This window comes from Lineus longissimus, chromosome 8, assembly GCF_910592395.1.
Source record: "Lineus longissimus chromosome 8, tnLinLong1.2, whole genome shotgun sequence".
Lineage (NCBI taxonomy): Eukaryota > Metazoa > Nemertea > Pilidiophora > Heteronemertea > Lineidae > Lineus > Lineus longissimus.
Genome location: NC_088315.1, coordinates 2,547,030 through 2,571,576, shown reverse-complemented (window position 1 = coordinate 2,571,576; position 24,547 = coordinate 2,547,030). Strand labels below are relative to the sequence as shown.

At 40.9% G+C, this 24,547-nt stretch overlaps 1 protein-coding gene across 3 annotated transcripts in view; it reads right to left on the bottom strand.

The window, feature by feature from the left end:
- The window catches only part of LOC135492175 (inactive phospholipase C-like protein 2), a 55,070-nt gene that overhangs the window by 18,550 nt on the left and 11,973 nt on the right, over positions 1-24,547 (bottom strand). For all 3 annotated transcript variants that reach the window (XM_064778421.1, XM_064778423.1, XM_064778422.1), the window contains exons 2-5: positions 13,633-13,782; positions 5,703-5,918; positions 4,356-4,531; positions 3,903-4,024 (exon numbers count right to left, since the gene is read on the bottom strand). In XM_064778421.1, coding sequence (XP_064634491.1) covers positions 3,903-4,024; positions 4,356-4,531; positions 5,703-5,918; positions 13,633-13,782 — 664 coding nt within the window. The remainder of the gene's footprint in view (positions 1-3,902; positions 4,025-4,355; positions 4,532-5,702; positions 5,919-13,632; positions 13,783-24,547) is intronic.

Genomic DNA, 24,547 nt, shown 5'->3' with positions numbered 1-24,547 from the left:
ACAACGGAAACCACAACTACTTGAAGTGATGCAGGATCGTACATTCTTCTCTCGTTTACAACATCCCAGATCGATTCACCATCGCGTAATCCCCCATTGTCTTACAGACAGAATGAGGCTATTGCCCTTTGAGTAGCTTGCAGACACAACAACTGGTTTTCAGATACAGGCAGATTATGATATCATGTTGAAATTACGAGGGAGATTATGCTTGTAAGCGAAAAGATCAGAGTATACTTAGCAAAAGGCTGCAACATTTTCATGCTATATGGGGTAATATGGGGGTGCTGATATCAAAAGGAATTTTTTCAGTATGTGAAGTAGATGATTATCTCAGACACAAGACCAGTTAACAGGGCCTTATGGTTCCAAGGTGGGGGTCAAAAAGTTGATGCCATCAAATGTCGTATCAATCACCTTTGAAGATTCTTAACAAAAATACGAATGAGGCCAATATAAGTCCAATCCCAGTTACCTGTACGCAACATAGCAACTCAGACACTTTCTTCTCCTGGATGTGACTCCAGCCTCGTGAGAGAGAATCCTTTTAGTGACAGGCTCCCAGCGGTCACCACAGAAAAGCAGGATCATTTCACATCATTATCACAGGATAATTACAAATCTTGGCCAGGTCACTCGGGAAGTTCTATCACCGAGAGTCCGGATGCAGTCGTCTAATCGTATTACTCAAGAAGGGCGGGGTACTCAACCTCAATACTGCAGGGAGACATCTGTCATCAACAGAATAACTCATACTGTAAATGTCATTTTGCAACAATATGCAGATGGACCTAACCTTTAAAGATTGAGTAGTTCAGATAATCAATGATGGCCGACCAACTGTACACGGAGATGTTTAGGGGTTAAAACTACTAGGATATGCTGATTACGCCATAACTCCCTTGGCATTATTCTGTGATTGAAACACGTCCAGCATGTCGCCAAGACGTTCCCCTCAGAGATCCGTCCACAAGTTCCAATTACCCTGCAATCAGAGCTGTGAGGCACTAGTGCAGCTTTGATCAGGTTCCTGAGGAGGATGTTGGAATGGACTGTTTTTGATTCCTGATGTCAGCAGCTGGGGCATACTGGTTCCTTCAGTTACCATATCTGGCAACTGTATTTCTCCCAGGACCAACTCACATGTGAGTTGTTCATGAAATGAGATCACCATTGTTGACAAGCAACATCTGCTCAGACTGACTTGTCCCCTAAAACTGGTGTTGTAACTCGTACGTGCATATATCACTAAAGCTAACAAAAACATCTCTGGCACAAGTGGTTTAACTGAGTAGTTGGCCATCATCTCTTGCCCTGCGGAGAAATCTCACTGCCTGATATTGGATTCAAATATCATAAATTCTCTTCAGTTGGTATCAGCTCAGCCTGTTATCTTTTCACGTGTTACCTGGAATCCAAGATGCCAAGATCAAAGCCTAGACCACTTGGGAATTCTCAAGCTGGTGCTTTCTCTTGAACCTGGCTCAATTGTCCACTTGTGTCTCACCGCTCCTTCAGTCTTGGAGTCATTTTAAAACAGAGACCTGGCAGTGACGTGTTAACCTTGCCATACACGGCAATGCTCTGTTTAAACAAAGGGAGAGCAAGACATGAATAACAATTTACCATGTTCCAATCAAGTACGTGCAAAAAAAACAAAACGAGGTAAGTACTCAAAGGGTCACTTGGAGAGTGAGATATTACTCCCTGAATACAACAATGATATCGTCAAGCAGGCAATCTAACACGTATCAATCTTCAAAAGTGACCAGACAACATTACACTTCCCAGCGGTCATTTGTACATAACTTCCCATTCGCTTAGTCGGCATTGGTTCTGTATGATGAATGGTGGTCTACTGCCAAGAGACAAGCTAGTTCAGGCAAATATGGGTATTTACCACCAGATCAGGCACGTCTATAAATGGACGAATTACAGTCTGATCTCTTCATATCCAGCCACTACCAAGGCTGTTCATCATTCACGCAGTCTCAATTTAGTTTGACAGGAACAGTAAGAGGGAGGTCATAAACTTTGTTGTGATCATCAGGTCAGTTTGTTGGGTCGGGAGTGTAGCAACTGACAGCTATTCTGTCTCAATGATACCAAACTGTGAGGTCAGCATCAAAAGGGACAAAGCTGACTCAGAAGTTTCTCTTTGCGATGGGCGTTGAAGAAATCGGTTTTTGTAGAGCATATCAGTCAGCTCCGCCAAACCAGCTCAGAAATGATTACAACTGTCATGCTGTCATGGCCTGCGTCACAGGTCGCAGTGATAGAAATTGCTTGTCTGTGCAGCACAACAGTCAACCAGGCCACAAGGGCTCAGAAAAGAACACAGACTCGGGCACATGAGTAAATGAATCAGGTCGACGGGTGACATGCCAGTCCCAGGGCTCCGATCGCGCCGACTACCTGACTGCTAATGACAACCCCTAACCTGATTACCAGCACAAGTTAACCCAATCCAAAGATCTCACTTTGTTAAAGGTTATCCCTAAATGCTGACCCTGTGAAAGGTAATGGTGTTACCATTACATGGGACTGCTTTGATTTCGCAGAACATCATCATCGCAGGGCTATTATCTGTTGTTAGAGATATTCATGTCTCCTCACATGCTTCTCATTTGCTCCTTTTGATCCTGGGTATATCTATAAATCTCCACCTGTTATGCTCCCAATACCCTTTCCAAACGAACTAAGATGCTCATAGCCACGGAATAAACCACCGTTCCTCATGGATGGTGACACCTGAGGCAATTCCACGCGCCATGAAAAGTAACAATGACACCATTCGCATTCAAATCACAGCCAGTCTGAATTCAAAACTACATCATTCAAATAAGCCTGTCGCTTTCTCTGAATAATGGAAGTTTCATCTCCGAGACATTTCCCAATGGACATCCAATCTAGGGAGCACTTCCCCAGGAAGAGAGATATTAGTCATTGGAAGCCTGGTCAGAGTAAGAAATGAACGCTGACAAAAGTTGAGGACAAAAAGGTCAGCATCTTTACCATGGGATATCACCTGAGAATTCCTGCATAAAATGATAAGTTGGTACACCATACAGGGGACATGCATCATACTTGATACTCTATCATGGAATCCACCCGAAAGAACTGTGAAATGAATCAGCCGGCCAAAAAGAAGAAGACAATGAAACTTATCCTCAAACCTACTCAAAACATGTAGCCTGGAGTCTCCAAAGAGTTAAAATTGCATGAGAAAAGAAAAAAATCACCAACTAAAACATGGCCCTCAGCCCTGAAGCTAATTGGCATTAAAGCTTAGCTTGATTGTCATGGTAATATCATGCCCATACACCACATTCCTGACTGTATCCCATCATCAACTACAGCCACGAGCTGAGCCATTACCATTCAGAAAAACATTCCTGGGAAATTTTCATCACTCTTGTCATCACATTTTTCATCACTCTTTTCATCACACTTGATGTGTGAAAATACAGCCCAAGAATGCAGACCTCACATTACGATTAAAGGGATCAAATTGCAGGAAAGTCAGATAAGGAAAATGAAAGCTAGCACTGGTCCTGGGCAATAGTCTTGAAGGCTTAGCCCCAACAAGATCAGATCCAAGTCCAAATGGTCTCTAAAGCTCTGATCAAGTCTTGCCGAGTATAACTGCTGGGAGACCTAAGGAACAGGGCAAAGATCCCTTCTGACAATTATATGATGAAAATCTTTCCTCACTCCATCAGGAAGGCAATGATGTATAGCGGGGCTCACCTACTGCGCTGTACAAGGGTGATATTTTAACACCGTGAGGGGAAGCTAGGGACACCTGATGGTCTTGGGCTCACACAATGCCGTGCTGATGATCAGATGATGGGAGAGATCCTTGCGCGATAATGCAAACATGATGGAGAAACACGACTCACCTTACAAGTAGAAAATAGATTTCAGGTCTTGTCGTGATATCTTTAAATATACTAGCGAAGTCATCACTGTCTAAACGCCCCCGATTATTTTCATTGTTCTGTGTGCGGTCAAGTTGTAATTCCTGAAAATACAATTAGAAAGGTTTTTTAAAAAGAACACATGGGCTTAATTGCTTTTTTTGGTCCTAACACCTATCACTGAAGCGAATTCTAGCGAAGCGCCACACAAATCCTTGATGCTGACTTTGAGTTTTGGTCCACAGTACAGGAGACCCCCTGTGCTGGATATTTAGCATGTCCTGGCATAGCTGACACTCGGTTACAGAGAATATTGGTTTGAGGAATCTTGTCTCTTGATGGAATGAGACAAGGGCTCCTTGGTAAAAAGCATTTTGGAAAGATGGCACAAGGAATGGATACAACTGCCAGGGATATTCTTCAAGGCCAACATACCTTCATTTTTTGTTGTATCTGCCGAGTTGTAATGTTTTTATTTAATTTCTTCATTAATTCTATCACTTCATACTCGTCTAATACTCCACATTTGTCCTGATCAGCAGATTTGAATACTTCTAATAACCACTGGTCCCGCATTTGCTGCGATAACCGCTCTTCCACCGCATCTGGAGCTGAAACGATCAAAATGTAATTGAACACCTACGCGGATTTCAAAGCAGCTAAGATTACTGAAAGTATCCCAACAGAACCATACCTCATTCCCTCATTTCTGGAACTTCGACCAAGATTTAGTATCTCGGAAGAAGAATTTGTGTTTCCCGAGGTTCTATAGACTGTATTACTTGAATCATCACTATCAACAAATCTCCCCTTGGCCATGGGAACAGTTTGTTTGCTCTTTTGACAAAAAACTGGAAAGAAGTTTACAGATAGCAAAGATATTTCCTGAAGATGTCTACTGACAAAGGGAAATCTTTAAAAACAAGTCACTGATACTTTCCCCACTGTTTTTTTAGTTACCATGGTAATGATTTTTTGTGTGGAGATGACAGAAACTGTAATTATTCTTAAAGAATAGGAGACAAGGTGCAATTCAAAATGTGGAGATCACTGCTATAGTATCGATTCTAAATTACAAGGTATTCTAAAATACAAGGTATTTTCAAACACAAGGTATTCTCAAATACAAGCAAAATGGTACCAGCAACTTCATTTTAACAGTTAATGTGGGTTACCGGGGCCGCTGCTAATAAACTAATGACTTGTCCGCGATGATTATCATAGATTATCAAAGTATCATGAGACCACTTTGCCAAATTATTTCTCTTCATCAAGTTAGGTATTTGGTGCACTCAATAACTCACTCGTATCGACTCAATATCCAACCAACTTCAGATAAGCATTCTTGATCTATATTAGACCCAACCCAATGTTATCAATTCTCGCACAGTATAACACAGTGTACATAATTGGTCACGGTAACACTACTGCTTCACTATCCAATCCCCTGACAATCAGACTATCCAAAACTGAGTTAATATAATAAGATATTTACAATGTAAGCACGAATATGAACACACTGAGGTTATATAACCGATCAAATTATCATTAGCGCATGCTCCTGAAACAAATCACAAATGGTCAGGCCAGCAACTGATTGTCCTTTTTGTGTCATTTACCTGGGAACGGGGGGGGGGGGGGGGGGGGGGGGGTGACAACCAGAACATATTTTGTCCCTGTGAGGTAATCCTGGATAAGGATAAGGTCAGGATAACACAGCGGGGCTGGCTGTGAGTTGATTACTATTCCACCCTAAACCAAACGGATAACAGCTCTACTTACACGTATTGTCCTTGCCCATAGAGAGAAGCCACGTTAGTCCAGTCACCCATATGTTAGCTTCATCCGGCGTATTAGCTATGAGATCCAATGAATCAAAACTATCTCCGTATATAATTGAAAATGCACATTCATCCGGATATATCCCGGCTACTTCCTGATTTCTTAAAACGTCCGTATTTTTTCCAACACGTACTTCTTTTACTGTTTCTATGGGAACTGAAAGATAGAAGAAACACCAATATTTTATAATATGGCAGTTTATTTACTTCCGGAATGAAGTCAAATGTTACAGTGAATTTGCAATATACAATAATATTAAAATGATATTTGAGATAGACAGTGGAATTTGACCAACAGTCAAGATATTCCAACTGACACACAGCACAAATTGATGGTCACTTTTCAGTCATTCCTGACCTCAACTCATAATACCAAAGGCATCTTTTATCACTGAACTGTTCGAAAGGCCAAAAGTGAGACAGACTCAGACGTAGTAGTTGTATTGGTATTGTAGCTCTCATTGAGATCGAAACAAGTGCCTGCAAGCATGCGAGCAATCTCAGAATTACTGAGTGCTTTTGAAAGTGACACATGTCACCACCGAAACATCACTGAAGCACATCATCAGTCTCAAGCACTGATCAATAAATGATAGCTCCAACCACTCAGGGTAAAAACCCAAAGTTAGTGTGACGTGGTTTCATACATCATTCATCCCTGTTCAGTCATTTTGGAACAATGGAGTCAGATGGGCGGTCGATTCGGATTGATGGTCTCCCAATACTAGTTGCACTATGAGTCAGCAGCCTTCCAGGGCAGGATTGCTGGGGACTGAAACACCAGGGTTGGCTTCAATGTTTGCATGAGCTGCCGCCCATTTCAAGTGATGTATGCAATTACACTCAACAAGTGTCAACATGATTCAAGTAGGTGGCCTCAAACACTTTACCAGCAATCACTTCTTTGGCAAGCACACTTGAAAGTGACACGTGCCACAAGCAAGAACTACTTTTGATCAGAGTGAAAGACGACCTTCATCGGAAACAGATCGATAAGGAACGATCACAGCAACATATTTTCTACCAGAAGGATCAACAAGGCTTATAATGAGGAAGCTTTAGTCCTCAAGTTCAAAATAAACCACAAACCTTGATATCTGTGCAGAAGACAAAAGTGATTGGAAACCGTCAGAGATAATATACTTCTTGCCCCCTCCAATGGACATAAGTCTGTTAGAGTAAAAGCCTTATTAGTGGAAAACCGGTCATTAGAATAAGATGCCAATAGCACGAATCTCCAGATATAGCTCCAATGTCTGTGATAGTTTCATGCTCGATCAAACTGCCAAGAAAAACCCCTCAGGTCAGCATGCAAGAGTCACTTCTGTCATCAGACATAAGTACAATACAGTTCATTCCACTTGAGACAATCATTGTAACCTGAGGAGGGAAACCTGCCGCACTTGTGCTTCCTGGGATCCAACTGAAACCAAAGTACTGCTCTGGTTTAAAAAGCTGATACCAAACTGGAGAGTGTCTATAAACATAGAATGTCTACCAACAAGAACTCCCACCCATGGCTGAATGTTGCCTGGTATTACTGCAAATGGCAAAGGCGGTGGTTTCTGTTCTAAAGTTGAAACAGGCAGTTAAATTCTTGCTTTTACCAATCCACCCTCAAGACCATCTCAACAGCTGTGTAAAGCTGGGGATAGAGGCATTCTGCATCACTACATATGAAGCTGCAGTAACACATTTTTGGCCAGAGGGAGAGAAACGTAAAGTCCACAAGTGGTCTCTTTAACTACAGTATATCAGCACAAGCAGAACGCCTGCAGTGTCCGAATTGACGCTCAGCGCGCAACTCAGTAACTTTTTGAAAAAACTCTCTTGATCAGGTTCTCTCTGATTCATTTGCTTCAGTAAATTAAAGTTGTTGTCTCCTTCGTTACAAGCATAGGTAATTGTGGGCTTAATTTGCAGCTAAAACACCTGCCTTGTTTGCAGAATGCTGATAGCTTCTACGAATTGAAAAATACTTGAGGGGAAATTAGGAGTGGTTGGGAGATTTGTGTTGGCTCATCTGTCTTGGTGATAATTATTGTTGACAGTGGATGATTACACATGTTGTGACAGGGTTTCGGATGGAAGTTTGGACGGTACAATTTGTGTCATTCTTTAGGTGACAGCTGACCAAAGAAAATCCACACAGTCAGACAGAGTCACCCTCTCTATTTTATCAAAAGAAGACAAACACTTGACTGGGAGTCCACCCCGCCTCGATGGTAAGTATAGACTCTGACAGTCATCTTACTGTTTATCATTTGTATTTCTACAGCATTTGTCCATCACAAGGGTGTCCTTAATAGAGAGGTTCTACCGTACATGACATTGACTTCCTGATCTGTGTAGCGAGGAGGTTCCGCTTCTCCCTGGCTCGGAGACCCATCCATCACGCAAGCCAATCAATCATATCCGTGAGATGTCTATATCCAAGCATATCAAGCAGCAGGCAGGCATGTCATGCATGTCAGTTAGTTTTATATGATAGTTAGAAATATGACAGGCAGTATTCAGGCAAACAGTGCTACTCAAGCAGATCTGCAGTTATAGGGAGACAAATACTAACAGAGGTCTTGTTTATACTGTTATTGTTGCTGCCAAAGTGCCATTCATAAGATGCCACATCCTTCATTTCAACTTGAGAGACAATGTGAAAAAGAGATCTTTGGTCATTTATGAACATGGCAACTTTAACACTCAGACAAGTTTTTTTAAGCAATTGGGTATACTTCAATTGGGTCACTTCACAGTTGGGCATTCATGTAGATATGCAGACAAATGCCACTGTTGACACCAATTCTGTTCAACAGAGCAGTTAACTGAAATGAAGTCCAACAAGTTCCAACCAAATATCGCTTCTTATTCACTGCCTTTCTTCAACTGAGTTCGAAAGGTTCAAATGTACTATAAATCAACTGCTGCAGTTGTGAGGAATCAAAGGTAGTAGGGGATTCAAGCCTCTTCACTCACATGCCGGCTTTGCTCAAAAGTGCATTCATAAACCAAATATCTTCATAGCATATCTCCTGAAGTCAATAGTTATCAAGCGGTTTTTAGATGTGTTTCAGATGTCAAGTTCAGTTCTGTCAAAAAGACCAAAGATCAGAAGCTGGTAGGTTCAGGCAATTCCCCTATATTAATGGCCTGGCAACAACAAGACAATTAGGGTGTAAGATTTCTGTCGACATATCAGAGCATTTACAAAGCAATCATTTTTCAAGTTCTTCATGGCTAATGCACCATTTCGCCCCAAGGTTTACAGAAACAATACAAGATAATGCAGAATATATTAGTGGCCTAAAATCACCATTTGTTCTGGTGAATTAATTGATAAGGATAAAAGCTTGTGCGATGACAAACAGAGGCAATTTGATGACTGCACCATGGAGACGGCGCTTTGTTGCTGTGACTGTGTTTTTTTACAGGTTTTCTGGCAAAAGTTTTTTACTTTGCGCTTACATGCCAGTTCCTGTCTTCAGGGGTAGTAGCACTTTGCTGGCAGCAAACATACAGAATCGACACCGAGCAGGTTCAGGAATGGCCTAGAGGATGTGGAGTCATGATCATCCTTGGCCAAAGAAGTGGGCAAAGTTTTATCACCGATATGACTATGTTGGTAGAGTTTCAGGTCCATGCAGGCATTTGTTTAGCACTTTCCAAGAATGAAGATATCTGGTAAGACAATACCTGCAGCTTACAAACAAGTCACCTACCAGCTACCAGTCAAGCAATACATGTACTTGTGCAAAAAAGTCTCAGTGTACAGTTACAATCATGCTGCTTTCACTAAGACTGATTAATATGAACACAAAGCAACACGCTAGCTTATGAATCCTGTCACGTATGATGAATCAACTTTTAATCACATCACCAGACGAGGAAATGTTTGCAACTTATACATGACTGACTTTGTTTAATTCATACAGCCTTCCGGCATTAGCAACATGTTTTTTTATGTTCAATATTGGAGACAAGCTAAAAACATTGTCTACAGCAGCTTACATGCCGTTTTATAGATGACTTCTTCAGCAGGCCTTGGGCCTTATTTTAAGGCACTGATGACAGTCACTGAGTCACTGATCTGTGTGGCATTTTGTTTGAAATTGGCCAAAATTGTGTCCTTGATGTCATCCAGTTAAGGTTATTTAAAACCCGGCAAAGAGGGTCATTGCTTTTTCATGATGGAGAATAAACCTGACCAAGTTCTTTGAACCTTCTCATGCAGTTAGAATATTGGCTGTATAAGCAAGGACCTACACTTATTCAAACTATTTGACTCGCCAGATTTAATATCATTTTAGAATTCACCTTCAATTCCTACGAAACCACCACAGGGCTCAGAGAAAAGTAAACCATTAGTTGGGTTGATCACATTAATAGCTGTCTTCAGGCAGCGACTGCAGAGCTTTAGTTGAAGAAGAAGATGAAAAACTTCAATTTTTCAGCATCAGATTGGTTCGGTGCCGTGGGCAGAACCAGGGTCTCATTATCAGATTAAATCGAATGTCTGAAAGGGGACTTAAAGTAAATCAATCCGTATTAGAAACTCCTTGGTTGAACCGGGACAGACCAGCATCCCTAGATCACTCATCTTTTCATGCAGAAGTGATATGTGGTGGCAACATATGACTCATCCAGGCAGCTTAATAATGTATAGTACATAATCCATAACTTCAGATGCATTAAGAGAGCCTTCACCTGTGATGCTCAATGAGGGAATGAAAGGGGATGTTCAGTTACCTTTTACATGCTGCGATTATAGTCTTTAAGCATAGGAAAGAAGATGCAACTTACATCTTGAAAGTAAATATCAACCAAAACATTTAGCTATCCTCAGGCTTGGACTCGGTTTCCCTTTAATTAAAGCGACGGGTGAAACTTGATATGATAAGGTATCAGATTGACTTCTCCCCTGGGCAAGACAGCGTGTATGTTTCATATATGGCGCAAGATATTCTAACACAGTAGAAGGATGTCTAGTGATGTAACTTTGATACAGCAGAACAAAGTGATCTGAGGCAAGACTCGCCAACCCATCCTACCATAGCAGGACTTTGGGTTGTTTCGAATACACTCACAAGCCTATATTTCATGGCAGTAATAATGGTCGCAGCCTGTAGAAGCCAGAAGTATGTAACTGGGAGAAATTAGAGAGAAAACATGAAAACATTCTCTGTCTTCAGGCATCAGTGTTTACTTCTAATCAAAGACGAGATAAAAAATTAATCTGCAGCATCGCATTAGGCTGTTACAAGATTGGCGTGTCAGCCTCAGGCTGGTGTGAGCAGGATCTTGTTCGAGTAAAACGGTTGAGAGGAGAATCACAAATGAAGAAATCGACCTCTGGATGAAAAACATTGCTTGGTCACATCCACAATGTCAATTGTGATTCAAACAGCCGACGGAAACTGAGACACCTTGTCACTGTTTCTATATGCTGTATCATACACAAATCATAATCATCGAACCCAGCCATGCAATTTCTGTCAATAATGCAGAAATATTTTCAATCAGTTTTGTCTGATTGAATTTTATGAACAAGTGGGATTCTGTCTAACTCAATTTTATGGTCAGGTTATCATCCTAATGCAACAACATATGGGGGAAATTTGGAAAGACGCGTTTAACCCTAAAGCGTTGGATGCGATCTACTGTATATGATAAGTCTTGCACACTGCGCAAATCTGGGGTATGGCTTTAAACGTGTGAAGCAATTGAGGAGGTTTGCATGAGGTTACAACAACTACAACCATTACATACCACACAACCTGAAGCCTGTTCAACATTCCTGATGCTAAGTTGAGGTTTTTACCTCACAAAGCGATATATCACTTGCAGGCAACTCAAAGCTACATGTATCCCTTGCACACTTCAAACAAGCTAAAATACTCTTTGTAGGAGTACGTATTTTTTCTGCATCTTTGTCTCAAAGCGAGAGAAAGTGTGCAGACTGATGATACAGCTTCATCAAAGGCATATGAAAGTAGAAATAAGTAGTAGACATAAAAACAACATTTTCTCGATGGATTACGCTCCTAACTTAACAACTTCGTTTTTTGCACGAAAGGCATCACGAGCAGAGAGAGATAGGGCTGACAAGACAAGACAACCTCGTTAATGATGTCCTAGCCATCTGTTGAATCATTAAGGAACAAGTCTCGTGCTGCGACATCCTAATTGTAATCAGACAGTTCTAACACAGCCTGAGAGGTCTGCAATTAGGTTGATTATTCTTACAAACCCTGTCTGAAACATGGAATCCATGTTTCCAGCGGTTATTGGCTGTGGCAGGTGTTATCGCCATAGTCGCCAGTGGACTGGAAGTGAACACAAAAAGGCCTTTACCACAAAAGCAATGCTATTTTCAGTCAGGCGATTGTTCTCTCACAGGTACCAAACCCACTCGCTCAAACTCAAGATAAAGCAGATTCGAGGCCATGTTGCGATCACACAAACGATTAAGAAAATTGGGAAATAACAACCAACCAACGTTCCAAACCTCCCCTACGACCAGCTCAGTTTTTGCTCATGTCCTACAGCTAATCCAGAAGACACTTGATGACAACCTCCCTTGCTAAGTAAGCCTGGGTTAATATAATAATAACCTCTTCCTTCGATCAAAGCTGAGCTCTGGACAGATGCAGAGTCCATTAGGCTCAACCTACTTAGAGCATATCCACAGTGTCCTTGAAACAAATAAAGAAATGGTAATACGGACGTCGATATCCGGAGATTATGAGTCAATTATAAATCACTAGTATGTAGCAATTAGTCTCTTATTATCCGAAACTGGGCATTTCTAGCTCGGCATTTTTCTCAACCACTTTTTATCTCAATACAAACATAGTTATCTTCATGATCCTCGCCATGTCAATGAGCTGATGATACTGAAACGAATGACAAGGATGTCCCTTGGAGGTAACCTTAGGATGTAACAGTGGCCTCTTTGACCACAGCCATGATCAAGGAGAGACACGTGGTCAGATCATTAGGCTGGTGATGCCAACCCGGTGTCCTTGAAGTAATGACGGATACCATCCAAGAGCTGAGGCCAGGTCATTGACATCAAGCATTATCTTTAGCTGCTTACTACATCCAGCATTCTCCAAAAGGCCATTTGTCAGGGTAGACCATCCTACCTTGGCAGCTCACCACTCACCTTACTCTAGCGTTTTGTAAAGGGTATCTATAGGGCCATCCTACCTTGAATTGCTGGCCACCCTACCCTTTGTTACACTGTGAGTCAAAAGTGACATGGGCATCGAAGGTAACACAGCAATCTACAACAACTCACACCTCCCCGACTCCACTAACCTACCAAAGACAGCCCATCATTTTTCCAAATTCACTTATACCAGACAGTCCCACTGATGAACAGAAACAGTTCAGGAATAATGCTATTACCACAAAAATATTGCCCATAATAACAACATTTCCAACAATAACAGAAAATTAGTCTTGCGATTTTATCCTGTATATGCCGTTCTGGCAAACATTTATAATGATATCTTTTGAATAGTTGCGGTGCCATAAAGTAGACATTATGATTTGAAAGACATTACAAGATATCAAACCATAGCTGATTGTTGAAATATCTATTTCTGGGAGATGCTTGTAGCAAATTGTGTTACATTTTTCTCAAGCATTTGGTGGACAAAAGGACTGGGTTACCTTCAGATTCTGATGCTGCTACCACACCAGACAATGCCGCCTACCATCTTAACTACAACATCAAGGGTATTGTCTGTGACTGTTGGCAAAACACAAACTAGCACTTGTAGCGCTGCTGTAACCAGCACAAAATTAAAACATGTTTATCATCAAAAACACGATTTATCCTCCGCCTCCTTTGAAGGTTTGCTACTTACTTCTAGCTTTGTGGGGTTTCTTTGAAGTGGGCTGCCATCGTATTTCCGTGAGGTTTTTATCCAATGTAAAAAGTCTATGATATTGGCGACTATTTGAGCGGACTTTTATACACTCGATACCTTGTTGCATATAGTTGAGGCAGTCAGGTGCTGGAAAATATAACAAGGAGAAACCATGAATATTTTTGCTGAGATAGTTAAAATTCACAAATAGAGAATGTGGGCACAAGTGGCTTTGCAGATCAGGTCTGAAATGAATGAAGAGAAGTATACATGTAAAAACATGATTAGGCCTGACAAATACCATTCATTGCAAGTAGCAGTCCCCATTATTGATGAGAAAATGGTGCTACAACTGAGTCAGAGCTATACATAGACACGCTGAAGGATATTACGAGTTTGGGCTTTTTGGGGGAAATGCAAGATAGCTTTTGTTGTGAAGAATGATTAGGACTGACAACATCTATTCATTTGCAAGTCTCCTTCTCACCAAGAATGAACACAAATGCAAAAAGATGTAAATGCATTTAGCTAATGGGTGATATGAATAAAGACTAGCAAATGCTTTTATCTAAAACTCCATGTACATTTACACCAGACCTTTCTGTACAAAATTGAAGTACCGGTAAAAGCATTTGCTAGACTTTATTCATATCAGCCAATGTTTATGGATTCACCACCTCAGACAGACTCTGCGTCTGACTGATGTGGTATCAAAGAAGTTATGCCATGGCATTATGGCCACTTAATCTTGTCAGCAACAGACACGCTTTAAGAGATGCTGAGATAACTCAACAACTGAAGCTACCGAGAAGTTCACTACTTTGTCATTCGATTTCAAAATCACATTTTTTGTTAATGCATAGCTCATCCACTTGCTTAAAGCTGATGCCTTGAGAAACACAGATTGGACTGGAAGTGGGTGAGACCCAATAGTTCTCAAAAGTATCAGGCAATTTGCATGAAAAAGCCTCCTCCAGTAGGTGGCTTTGCCAAAACCAGCAAGTATGACCCAACTGACTCAGATTGTAAATCTTGCCACTGCACCTGCCATTTTCATATTACAAACCACCGAAGGTGAGAACTGTTTGTCTTGATTAAGATAGTGAAAATATTGACATATCAACAGAAGACGACAGGTGTCCGTTAACATTAAGGAAGCACTAAAGCAATTAGGGACCCAGCAGGAATGATTTGTATTCATTTGACACAATGCGAATTGATGATGATTGTGGGGGTGGTGGTGGTGGTGGCTTTGATGTGAGGTCACAGGAGCTGGGAGTTCTTGATGAAGGCCACTTTGAAAGAGAGGCCTTCCCAGTCGTTTTTACTCCAGACCTGGAAAGATGCTTGCGGAAACAACTTTATTTTTCACATCACAGTATAGTAGAATGCTTCCGATCCAAGACAGTGAGAATCAAATCAACCGCAGCTAGATATACCAATGAACACATATCGACACTTCATCCACATTCTATACCTCATGGATCTCCAATATCACTCAAGTCCATCCCACGGGCAGACATACAAGGTCGACCTATCTTGGTAGATCAACGCCCCTGGCAGAGCAGATATACCCCATCAATTCAAGTCGATACCAGCTCGTCAGCAGACTACTCATCTTCCATATGTGTCCATTTCTAGGTAGATAATGCCAGAACAGGCGATCCAAAGCTTTCTTCTGACAAACCAGCGGCCACAACATCTTATTTGTTTCTGGTGCACTCTGGGTGTCAGGAACCCTAACATCAACGGCATGAACCAAAGCGCATCCTCAGCTCTGTAGACACCTGTGGACGTAAAAGTTTAGCTGTTGAAACACTGGCTGAGTGCTGGTCTTCCATGAAGCCAGAACAGGCAAAGCTGACAAGTCAGTGAGGCATTGTGTATGGCAGTTCAGAAGGTTAAACCCCGATAAGGACACCAGCCTTTTAAACTGCTTCTAGTTCCTGGCACAGTTCATATCGAGTACTGCATACCGGGTAATCCGGATGTAATCGCAAGATGAAGAGAACTGTCCTTGGCACAACTGATCAAGGATGGAGTTTGCCAAAGCCAATTCCAGATACTGAACAGAACTTATAACCATCTCAAAGGAGAGCGAAGGCTCATCTCAGATTCGATACCTGGGGTATCTGACTTGTCTGAGCTGTGGTTCAGGGGTAATATAGCATTGAACACCTCACAGCATGGGGTTCTCAACTGAAATTTCTTCTCAATGTTCTTTGTTGCCGTGGCTTAGCGTTAGCGGAATCACTCTGCCACAGAGAGATTTCCACATCAACCCTCTACGGACGCCCCATATGCAATGACTCTGGCATTAATATTCAAGCAATGATGAACTTCATAAGGTTTATTTGTACACCCACTGCATTCAAATCTATCAGCTTATCTGATTACTGTTTTCACAAGGTGAAAAAAGCTTGTTGCTTATAACTTACAACCTGTATTCCTTCGTAAAGGTTCTCCAGTTATCTCTTGTATCAAGTATGGATTAACGATCTAAAAAACTTTCCGAAACTTTGTCTCTCACAAAATTGACAACAAATCTCAATTTAAATCTCATTAAAGTGCTTAATGCATTTAGATTTTTTACACTTAAATCCCTGTAATAATGGGTAACATGAACTCGTAGACAATTTTCACTTCTTTATCACTTCCACGTCAGGCGTTACTCAATGCTTTAATAACATGTCATCAAGGAAGAGCTAGTCTCCACCATTAGAGAGTGAAAGTTGAGAAATTTGTTTGCTCCATTGATGACACTCGACAACAACTTGAACAAGCATGTTTCTTTTACCTAAGCGTTGAGGAGAGTCATCCTCTATATCACATGAGTATACCGAACTGATCTGGAATCCAACCTGGGACCTCAGAGGTGACGGAACTTCCATTGTGCAACTCCGCCATCTCTCTCATAAACGAAACTCTATCATATCTGGAAACAAGGCAACATGACAATTTCTGAGATCAATCAGACCAAAGCTGATACCAAATTCAAGACACCTCTCGAAGTTTTTTATCTTGTTGTTTTTGTACAATGCCCATTAGCTAGTGCAGGTTGATGAAAGCTGAGCTGACGGTGCCACACCCCCAGGAGTATCATTGTTCGAAAAGATGGGAAAGAAATAACAGAAAAGTGAGACACTTTTTCATGACCTTATGCAAGACACGTTTATAACATCTAGAGGTATGATACTTAGAGATTTCTTTTTCTATTCTATGTATGTATTACCGCAAAGGTTAACACTGCATGGTTTTGCGCATAATTCATGACTCCAGGGCTGACATTTTTCTTCCCAGTGACATGCTGTAGCCTCTCTAGGGAGACAATCAACATTAGAAAGGTTTTACTTCCTCCAACTTTCGAATAATTCCAAGTCGATAATAGCCTACAGTAATACGGCACCTTCAATAGGATTCTACTCCTGGATTAACCCACAACATATCCCAACTCACCAAGAAAAATCACAGCCTCATTTTCCCAACACTTGGCAGAACCCATCATCTCCATGGTGACAAAGATGCAAACAGAATTGCTACGGCAAAGTCAAGATAAGAGGAGGATAAACCACGATGCACCAGAAATAAGGATATACAGAATACGGAAACTGAATTTTTCATTTTCTGTACTTGTATTCTTTAAAAAGTATGTACTAATGTATAGTACCCCCAGGTATATGGCACGGCTTAACCCGCCAACCACAAGGGAACTCCTTTATGGCCCAGTGGTTGGCGCGTTGGCCCCAGAGTGGAAGTTAAGCAATGTTGAGGGCGGTCAACCTTTGGATCGGTGACCGGCATGTACAATACATGTACTCTTGGACTATTGTTGTTTTGTTCCCAGGGCTACTAACGCTTTGTGATGATGAGACATCTCAGCACCTGAACTATTTTATTAAAGAAAACTTCACCACAACAAGTTGCAGGTGTAAATCATCACCAGTAAGTCTGTAGTAAACATTAGCTGCATCTCTGAAGACACTATTTGCATGAAAGACACCTGCGCTTGAGCTTTTGAACCTGACATCAAAACAAGCAGGATCAAGAAGCTTCTCTCTAACGCTTCTTTATATCAGCTGTGGCTGAAGGTTGGAGAACTGCACATAAACACTGAGAGTGTGGCATGCCAAGATACATTGCCATTAAGGTAAAACATTCCTTGAGGCAACTGGGGGGAATTATCTCTTTCATTCAGAAGCACTACTGAGATCAAATCCTATCGCTTCTTGAAGAATATAACATCATTGGAACCTTCCTCAGCAAACACGTCTGCAAGGATAACAGTCCGTACACCATTCTCCCCACCATCATCTCATTTGTGGATCTGCTGCAAAGTTAACCAACTCAACATTTGTATCCCAATGAAGTAAAGCATGGCGCTGAAAACGATGCAATCAGTAGCAGCATGGGAGCAATTCTCCATCATGAATAAATCATGTGGAACGTGCAGATACAGAAATCATTCGTTCTGTCGCATTTGCTCGAGGCGATGACAAGCAAACTCTGTGAGAGACATGTGCCATATCCTATCAGTAACCAACCTCGACATATCATGTGTGACATTCAGCGATGATAAGTCATCCTCTAACTTTGTGGGACAATTTCTTTGTCAACTATCCAGATCACCTCAGACCTACCGAGGGTTAAAACGGCAGATGCTCCTTTCCCTGAGCGCTTAAAAGGGAAGATCAATATCTACATATTTGACATCAGCCCTTGAATTAGACAGCGACACACTATTGATAACACCCACTGTCAACAGTATCAAAGCATTCTGTCTCTTGCTGGCATCAGAAGGTCAATATTACCAATAAAACTCTTCCAATTTGAATAGACGTCTCAGATAATGTGGACAGGTGATGCACTGCGTGGGATGGCTGTCAATTCATATAATACGCAACCTTAGCTCGAATAGGATTAATCTGATAGTTTTTAGCAAGTTTTGTTGTAGCAAAACTACTCAGATAAATCCACTGGACAGGAAGAGATTTGACCTCATGCTGAGGGCAGACTGTTGTGTTCCTGAATTCGTCCTGAGATGATAATATTATGACAATAACTTTTCATTTGTAACATGTCAGCCTTGCCCATGTGACCTTACCAGTGCATCCTGGAAGTACCATATTTCTGCAACCGACACTATGAAACAACCATTACTTATTTACCGTAACAGCCTTCCACAGCGGCACCTATCAAGAGACACTAACGAAAATGAACAGCAAGATCACCTCCAATTACAAGTCATAGACATCCAAATGGAATCGGTGATGGATTGAATTACGATTCCCAGGGAAGGAAAGTACATACCCAGCAGACTGAATATGATTGGAATAGATTTGGTTGTAACGAGGGTTTTCTTCAGTTTGGCAATATCGCTTACCCTAAAAGAAGTTATTGCCCTTGCTTGTATTCTGTACGGATGAGCCCAGAGTAAATGTTCTTATAACCAGTTATGGATAGTTAGATTCTTTCCAATAGACTTGTACATTGCAATAAAATCAGTAGCTGAGCAATCACGTCGTGAATGTCTGCCATTCGACCGCAAAAGCTTTAATTTCTGATTTCATTGCCGAGTCCGCTCCAGGGCTGTTCAATGTCGTGCTTTCCTTGTGCAGCTGTGATATTGAAAGCTTTGAACCTTGTCAATTACAGACATGGTCGTCGCTAAAACTTTGATCACAATTCTCTCGCTTGGCGCCTCAATGATTAGCTCTGAAGTGATCAAAGATTCGAGGATTGAAAATGTTTTTCATAAATTTTGTTCTTAGAAATTTTCTCACCATGACTTGTTGGTAAATGTAAGAAGAGTAGGAATTTTAATTCGCTGGTCAGAAACACCTCTACTCTGCAAAAGACTGTTCAGAAAATCTTTTATACCAGAAAAGCACTGCTTGTTGGGTTTAAAATTCCTATTTCATGAAACTTGAATTTAACACTTGTTCACTAAACCTTACATATCATTAACTAGTCACTTTTGACATTCAATTCTTTCAACAGTCCTGAAAACCAAGGAAAAGATATTGATTACGAAGAGTGGAATCATTAGCTCGAAAAAAACACTTTTCACATTAGGGTGTCATGAATCACATTCTGCCATCTCAGCTAAATCAATCCATTAAATGCAATCCTTTTGGGTGAGATTTATCTCAGCTTAAGATTAGCATTTCTTAAGAAAAATAATTGAAAAAGGACTGAAGTTTTGAAAACTTAACTGCTCAGAGCTTTATGACGGTTGTGACTTAACCAGTCTGTGCTTGCCTTCCAATCTGAATCATCATCTTATCATGGCGACATCGCTGGTCGCAGAGACAGAAATTGTTCGTCTGCAGAGAGCTTTAGATGATCAAGACGTTCTAGAGAAATCCCTGGCCGTGACTGGGGAAGATCTAGGCAGGACCTAGGAATGGCCACCAGGGCCAAGTTGTTGTCGTTCAATTATAAGCAATAGGGGGCAGCAAGCAAGCACCTTCAAACCTCCCTCCAATCACTGCACTTTCTGAAAAACCCCAACACACTTTTATCAAGCAATTCAGAAACATACAGAGTTGGTACCACCAGGTTTTAGATTGACCAATTTCACACCAAGTTTCTGAGATTTTTTGTCACGCGAAGGTATGCAGCATCTGTCAAGTGGTGGAGTCGGTCAGAGCATATAGAGCTCTCAGCGGGTAAATTATACTCTGTCTTCATTGGCTTGTTATTATTCATTTATACGCAGTGGGATGGCCGTAGGCGTCCTTGCTACCTTTGGTCTACGTGAGGTGATCAATTATCTTTATTTGGCCATGGTCTCCATCAGGCTCATCGAAAAAAGTCAGTAGTGCATTGCAAAAACCCCAAATGCAGCCTATCATAGCAGAAAAATGGTCGATAAAATGGTCTGTAGCAGAGTGTTTCAAGGCAAGTGACAATATACTATAAGAGTTTGCTCAGACACATGAATATGTCCAGGTGAATAGCCTGTGACTTCTCGCGTCTCAACCACGCTGAAATCAAAGGTGCTCAAAAGTGATTTTATGGCGGCACTCCCTACTTCCTGTAATTTAATGTTGCTATCAGGGAAGGGGAAAATTGCTATCATTCCACGCCTAGGCTAATTAATGGACCATTCAAATGACAGAGAATGTTCAAAATTAATTCAATTAAATTGAAATGCACGGTGCGGGTGAAATGCTCCTTATAATGGGATGGATGTTTGAAAGGAAGGAATTTGAATATTTTAGAATATTCATCAAAATTTCATCAAGATGGGTCCTGTATAAATAATTCAGCCATTGCAATTTACCTTGCAGATCAACGGTATTCTCAAGGTATGTATTACTCTGATCATCCTAGAAGTGCCGTGCGGAAATCAATATTATAGTGGTAAGAATAAGTCCACCACACCAAAATGTCCAACCATGCATAAAAGCGAACTTAATGACAAGGCAACTCAAGCATCGGCAGAATGGTCGAGGGAAATCTCGCTGTGGAAGTGCTAACACTAAAGGTTATCATGGCCGATTGTTGAAGATGGCTGATCGTTGACCATGGCTGACCAATGCTATTGGTTATCATCGCCGATCATTGACCATTAACACTGAATGATTTATAGTGGCAGAAGACAGATTCATGAGGACTTGAAGACCGCCATACAAATAGTGGATGTTTAGTAGTCAGCCACAGACTTTTGATCAACAAAGAAATGTCACGGGCATGGCGGTCGAAGCATTACATCCATCTTGCATCTGAATTATGCAAAAAGCCCAGTATTGGCTCACTATCCCAGATTCATTGTAAGCTTGATTTGAATTAGACTTAAACTTTTAAGGATCTGTTACATTTTGTCAGGCCCTTTCAATGTGGCCAGTTTCAACGTAGCTCACCCAGCACTGACTTCTCTGCACTGACCAAGCAAAGTTCTGTTCAACTCAGTTTCCACATAACATCCGCTCCGCAGTAACAGATACTCTATTAGTTTCCTGCACTCTAATGAACACTGCGTACGCTCAAATCACAGTCAGGTAATCAGAACAGATTTGATTGGCTGCCGTTATTGGAGCCGAGATTAATATCAATCAAATACAGGATTACAGGATGGTTTTATTGCACATTGAGAGTTTATAGTCGATATTTTCTAATGACAATTTTTTGATGCAGAGCTTGTTGTGGTTTCAGCAAATTTGAATTTCATAAGGTGATGATGTTGTGTTTGGCCTAGCGAAAGCGATCACATACATTATCATGGAAATACTGTAGTAACAGGTGTCAGCAACATCAAACACATCGTGACACGTCTGCAACAGCCATCACCATGGAGGCGTCAACTCACTGACAGAAACCCTGAGACATGGCCCTCCAACATGTCTGATTAGATATAGAAATGTCATCGCTCCTCCTAAATGAATTCAATATTCAGTAACGAGATTCTAATGATGGTTGTCACATAGCCTCAAAGTCGTAATTATACCTACCCCTCTAATCAGTGCTCTGATTAAGGTGTATAAGTTGGTTAGGTGAGGGTTGCTTATTGCAAAGTGTCTGTATTCGAATCTCGCCTGTTTCGCATTGGGTCAGATGCATCTTCAAGATTGTTCGGAATCTGGGGAAGGAGCATTTGCTACTTTCCTAAAGGAATCATTTGGTACTTCTGCCCAGGAATTGGCCCAGACAACTGTAAAAGATCCACTGCAGGCTGTCTGAGCCAATCAGAAGTCCTGTAGTGTAAGCGCCATGGCCATGCGGTCTGAGCTGAACAAGCATGATTGATAGGGTCATCTCGCCATTTGGTTCTGATTCCTGCCACAGATTCAAAGTCGTCAAATCCACTAAAATTAGTATTGGGCATAGCCATAAGATGTATGGCAGGGTGCAAGAATAAATTTCAATAAGTGCATAATAAAAAGAGAAAGCAGAATAATCATTGACCAAGTCAGGAAGTTACGACGTAAATAACATTTACATAAATTTATAAATGCAGCAGCATGTTGTTGATTTAAGACGAGTATCCTGGGGATAGAAAAAGACATTGCCGTCTATAGATCATGCAGTTCCAGCAGCCAGACACATAAAGTAGCTTTAGATATATCAGCATTACCAGAGACCGAGGGAAGATGTGGAATAGAGAAAGAATTTTTTTGTCAGCAGTTTTGCATTTTATCATGAAACAGTGATTGTTTTTCCCCAGCGTTTTAATTGAATGCATCAGTATTATATTGTACTTTTGTGTACTCTAAATAATGATTTTTGCAAGGAAAAAAAAGAAGTTTTAATGTGTCAGGCCATGATGGTGCTGTTTTACAGTCATTGAAGACACTGCAAAAAGTGCCAAGCACCAAGAGATGACAGTATTTTTCATATACATAATTTCTCAGTCCCATCCTATTACAAAACAGCTGGTCCAGATTTCTCTTGTCCTTTTGTCATAGCATGCAGGCGTGATGACATCATGATATTACAACCTAAGGTCAGATTAGTATATCATGACCCGTTCAATAACATGTAGTTTGTTGTCATTGACATGAGCACTTTTGCCCTTTTGCCTAATTGCATCTATTGTGTTTCTGCACGAGCATTAATCAAGCAACAAAAGAAACAACAAAAGCATGACTGTTGGAAACCGACATACAACCAATGATACGAGATTATCGTGGAAAACAGCAATTAGCACTATAAACTTGTATGTAACATGGGCAACAACAGAGCCTCACAGGTAACATAGCTTCCACTATATACCATAAATTCCTTTCTAAGAGGTCAATGATCAGGCTTATGACTTGCTTGCATATATACAACAGGCGTCTTCAATAGAGAGGTATTTTTGACCAACTGTTTAAAAATTTTACTCATAAACTTAAGTAGTGTTGTATGTTGTTTTCGAGCTCCAACGTGGTGGATCCGTGTGGTTGATCCATGATTCAGGCGGGATATTCAGGATTCGTTTAAAAATAGTTCTCAAGTGGATAAAAGAGGGCGTTTCAATCAGCTCAGCAGGAAATTCATATTTTGGAGTGACAACAGCCCATACTACTACAAGCTTGCATCGATTGATCTCTTTTTAAATATTTGGGGTGGCCTTTAGAAAGGCCTTTTTGGTCCTTAGAAGGACCTTTTTTGGTCCTTAGAAGGGCCTTTTTTTCTTTTCTTTGGAAGGGTAGTCCTTCATGGGAACTTTGGCAGACGATCTTTGTGTAGCAGGTAACTTTGGAAGATGGTCTTGGTGAAGCAGATACCAGGTTGTCTCATCGGCCGCTTCGAAGAATCGACTTCTGCATGTCTGTAGCAGGAACCAAACATCGGGAGTAACCTCTAACATGGTGATGTTGAAGCTGTCTCTTCGCACCTAGTTGTGAAATTGTGAAGAAAATGTGAGAATTGAGAACCAAAGTTGTGAAATTGTAAAGCACATTGTGAAGTAAATGTGCAAAATATAAAATAAATTAATAAATAATATAAAATTAATTTAAAAAAAAAAAAAAAAATTTTTTATACGAATCCTGAATTTCCCGCCTAAATCATGGATCCACCACACGGATCCACCACTTTTGAGCTCGAAAACAACATACTATGCTACTAACTTACAATAAAGATGCAAATATTTCAATGAACTTTTCAACTTCTGCAGGTAATAAAGCCAAAGATAGTCTTCGAAAATCAAACAAGCTAATGTACGTGAGAACATTTGCATGACAAAACAGCAAATTTCTTCAATTTCCTACTGAGTTTTCACAACAACATCAAATCATCAATGTCACTTTTTTTTCTCACTTATCAAACTCTGACAGGAAGATTCACTCAAGGGTCTAATGAGGCAATACAATTGCAATCAAACAGTTATAAAAAAACATTAAATCTGTCACTCAAATGTGTGATCATGTTCACCTGGTTGACTGTTACACACTGCATGGATGACAAGACGCTTCATTTGCTCAGT